The sequence below is a fragment of the Coenobita brevimanus genome, chromosome 14, assembly GCF_032717465.1.
Source record: "Coenobita brevimanus isolate Jiangsu-jjx chromosome 14, ASM3271746v2, whole genome shotgun sequence".
NCBI lineage: Eukaryota > Metazoa > Arthropoda > Malacostraca > Decapoda > Coenobitidae > Coenobita > Coenobita brevimanus.
Genome location: NC_136967.1, coordinates 12,890,001 through 12,893,217, shown reverse-complemented (window position 1 = coordinate 12,893,217; position 3,217 = coordinate 12,890,001). Strand labels below are relative to the sequence as shown.

Genomic DNA, 3,217 nt, shown 5'->3' with positions numbered 1-3,217 from the left:
TGGCTCTCTATTGTATTTTGTTTTTCTCTTGGAGGGAACTGTTACTGCGGGCTCATGCCTTTGGTTCCTTCTTCCTCGCATAAAAAAAAAAAAAAAAATTACATCAAGTGAGTGGATGATGAGCACCCCTTCCGACCAATTCATATATATAGATATATATATATATATATATATAGATATAGATATAGATATATATATATATAGATATATATACACACTGCTGAGAAGTTTGGTTTTGGAGAACTTTTTTTTTCGGGGGAGGGGGCTATTCTCTGGTTGAGTTCCTCTCAAGCTATTGAGCACGACATATATTCTGTTATCATTTAATGATGACGGAATATCTGTCGTGCTCCACAGCCTTACAAATTTTGTAAGGCCAAATTTACTATCGGTAGTGTGTGGTTTTTCAGAATTGTGTAGTGTCAGGTACCATGTGGTTCTGGTAGGAGGAATGTAACCGACTGGACTGACCTTGTGCAGGTGATGTCGACGTCTGCGTCAGGTGGTGCTCCGGTGGGGGCAGGGTTCACGGCGGTGGACTACGCCATCTTCATCACCATGTTGGCGGCGTCCCTCGGAATTGGGGTGTACAGCGCGGTCAGGAGTCGAGGCCAGGAGTCTGCCCTGAACTACCTGCTGGGGAACCGTGCCATGCCACCCATACCTGTGGTTTTCTCAGTCGTCGGTGGTTTTATTTCCTCAACTTCATTACTAGGTAAGTGTGTACTCTGATGCAGTCCCTTGCGCCATGGACCAGTTATGAATGAGTCGCTAAGACATTCATCACTAAAGTTCTGTTCACACCATTTGAATTAAACATTTTTTCACTGTATTATGTGTGGCCAGTTATTCTTTTGTGTCGGCACATCAAAGTGTGTACGAACGTGAAAAAAGTAGCCTACTGTGGGAGACTACTAGTCTATAAACGCGGTATAAGTTTTGGCTTGCATCTGGGCCTCGTGTTGCATCAGGAAGGTATTACGAGCAAGCATAGTGCAAAATATTTTATTTCTACTCGACCTTCCCTACCTTGTCTAATTAATGTATCATTGTAACAGTTTGTGAGGCCTCCCAGCCAATGAAGGGAACTGTGTGAGAATAAAAATCAGATATTATCGTTCACTCCTCTTCCATACGGGATGGGCATCACCCTCAGTAATACCATAACAATATGAAAAGCTATATTTTTCGTGTATCAGCAGAGGTGACGAATATCAGTGTCCGAGTGGTAGCGTTTGAAATATGATGGGAATTAGCCCTTTGTTGGTATGTTGTAGATGGCTTAATGGACCTTGGGCACTGGCTTTTGACCTAAGGCCAGAGTAGATCTATACATAAAGAAGGCCTATCAAATATAAATCATGTCTGCAAGAAACTACTAATGTTTCACTGCTTTATAACAATCGGCCTTGGAGTCCGCAAAATGAATTTAAGCAAGATTCTGAAATAGATGCCCACTCCGTTAAATCGGAGACGGATTTTTTAAAATTAGATTCTTCGTTACTTCAATTATCTTTAATCTCGGGGGAGCACTCCTCTTATGGAAAGAATAATGAACGTTGTATCTAAACCATACAGTTCGTGATGCCTGTTCAAACCTGATGAGACCCGTCTGGTTGTAAACATAATCAAACTTACAATGGATTATTTAGCAGCTGTCTGTGAAGGTATATTATATATTAATATTATTAACCAGTTTTTACAATAAGGTCTCTATATCATACATCGTTTTAACTTTCGTATTTTTCACTCACGAAGATTCACCCTAAATTCGTTGTGAAGTATCTGGTATCTGTATAAATACCAGTGAAGTATAAACAACAATATAAAAGAACACAAACGTATACACAAACAATCTTTTACAGAGCTTAGTCTTAGGAGACAATAGATATGGCCCATGGGCAATCTAGCCAGTTTCTTTTCACTTAACAAAGATCTCTAGCCCATAATTAGTTCGGCTGATGTCCAGGTGTACACGTAGTCAGGCTGCAGGATAATGCTAACTAGTTACCAAGGAGACTCATTCCTTCCTCATAACTCTCATCGAGTTTCATCCAACTACAACCTTGTATTCAAGTTCTGGCAGTGGCCCAATTCCCTAAATATGAAAACACTACAGATTAGCATCCAAGTTACATGAGTGGCCCATTTCCCTCAGATGAAAACAAACCCGACAACAATTGACTCTCCCTCCACAGGCAACCCAACGGAAGTGTACTTTCACGGGACGCAAGTGGTCGTCAATCAGGTGGGCATATTTCTCGGCTTCATTGTAATTCACCAACTCATCCTCCCGACTTTCTACCGACTTAGGCTCGTCTCAGTTAATCAGGTAAGATTCCCTTCACATTAACTTGGCTAAAATAGCCTGGCAGAATTGTTTCCACTTAAGTTTTATCCAAAATTGAAGGTTTCTTTCTACTTTCATTTGTCCTAATATTGTAGGGTAAATTTAATTTCACTTTGATTTGGCCAAAAACAGCCAGGTAAGATCTTTTTCACTTCGTCTTGGCCTAATATTGCTAGGTAAGATCCTTTTAATTCTGACTTGGCCGAATACTGCCAGCTCGCCTCCTTGAAATTCGAGCTGTAACAAGAGATTAATATTAACAAATGATCTAGTCTCAAAGTTCCATGACAAGGAAGTGGATAAGTAGTATTGGCTGATTCTATTATTAAGCTACATGAAAAATTATCTGCAAAAGAATAGCAATCCGGGTTAAGGTGAACGAGCTATCCTTCCGATGTGTGTGTGTGTGTGTGTGTGTGTGTGTGTGTGTGTGTGTGTGTGTGTGTGTGTGTGTGTGTGCGTCAGTCTGGAGCGAGATGATTATCTGTAGAGAGAGAGATGCATGTGAAAATGTTAATGTTCTTTGTTTGTACAGGACATATTAGGATCTGGAATGAGAGGAATTCTTTTCTAGTGACTGTGCAAGAGAAAATCTGTGTTATAAATGCCACGTTTCTATGATTCAGAGTAGGGACTGGAAGATGTGTTTTTAAACAGTGTATGGAGAGAGAGAGAGAGAGAGAGAGAGAGAGAGAGAGAGATTACAGTTAGGGAAAGTTCCGCATTACCCACTGTTCGGAACATTGGTGGTCGACGAACAGTACGAAGCAGCAGCCAGACCCCACATGTCTGGTAACTGTGAGTGGGAGGTAGGGTTGCCGGGGGTGGGAGGGTTTGGAGAGTTGCTCACGTCACAGTATCAATACA

The 3,217-nt window shown here is 41.1% G+C and overlaps 1 protein-coding gene across 1 annotated transcript in view; it reads left to right on the top strand.

Moving 5' to 3' along the window:
* Positions 1–483: 483 nt before the first annotated feature.
* The window catches only part of LOC145418363 (sodium-coupled monocarboxylate transporter 1-like), a 29,480-nt gene continuing 26,746 nt past the window's right edge, over positions 484–3,217 (top strand). The window contains exons 1-2 of the mRNA XM_080286780.1: positions 484–715; positions 2,199–2,332. Of these exons, the coding sequence (XP_080142906.1) occupies positions 484–715; positions 2,199–2,332 (366 nt within the window). The remainder of the gene's footprint in view (positions 716–2,198; positions 2,333–3,217) is intronic.